General features: G+C 31.2%; 1 protein-coding gene across 1 annotated transcript; it reads right to left on the reverse strand.

The window, feature by feature from the left end:
- Positions 1-6: 6 nt before the first annotated feature.
- Positions 7-599, reverse strand: LOC105461533 (protein henna-like; the record flags this gene model as incomplete). Its single annotated transcript, XM_011708034.1, has 2 exons — positions 7-60; positions 370-599. Coding segments are annotated over 2 exons (284 nt in total), but the record flags the coding sequence as incomplete, so codon positions are not given.
- Positions 600-760: the final 161 nt, after the last annotated feature.

Raw genomic sequence — 760 nt, forward strand, 5'->3', positions numbered from 1 at the left:
CTCTGCGTATAAGGATCGTATCTCACTCCGAATTTTCTCGGTATGCTTTGAGCAAATTTTCTAAAAATTAAAATTTTTAAAAATTCATTATTTTTTTCGTTTAACATTAACGATTCCTTTCGCGTTTATTTGGAACGGTTACTCAAATTGTGAATTTGCATAATAACTACAAACAAAAGTGCAACATATTTTATACATAACGTGCGTCATATTTGACGTGCGATACGCGTTATATTTTGCACAAAGTGCGTTACATCTTTGCGTCAAATGCTAATATTACATACAATGTAAAGAAAACAAGTGTTGACCTGGGGCAAGATAGATAAGAATGAGTTTGTTCGACACATTTATTATTATCCCTGTACTTACGTCATCTTTTCTTTTGCGTCCTCAAAGTCTTCGGCAACAAAGTATACGGGCTGATATTCCGTTATCGGATATTTTTGCAACGCAGTCTTTGGTGGGTCAAAAGGTCGAAGCTCCGGCTTGCCGCTTAAACAATATTCTAATTCGCCAAAAGATGAGAGTAAACCAGCACCATATGCCTTTAATTCTCCATTTTGTCGGCATATTCCGAATTCCACCGTAAACCAGAAACACTATAAAAACAAGTTTAATTATGAGTGAACTTAATTTAATATTTATTTTTACTATTTATAATTACTATTTATTTTTTATTTTTCTAAGTAATAGAATTTTTTTATTTTATTTTCCTATTGTTAATAAACTCTGATATTATTAAAAACTACATAGATTAATA

The sequence above is a fragment of the Wasmannia auropunctata genome, unplaced genomic scaffold (assembly GCF_000956235.1).
Source record: "Wasmannia auropunctata unplaced genomic scaffold, wasmannia.A_1.0 LD285397.1, whole genome shotgun sequence".
Classification (NCBI taxonomy): Eukaryota; Metazoa; Arthropoda; class Insecta; order Hymenoptera; family Formicidae; genus Wasmannia; species Wasmannia auropunctata.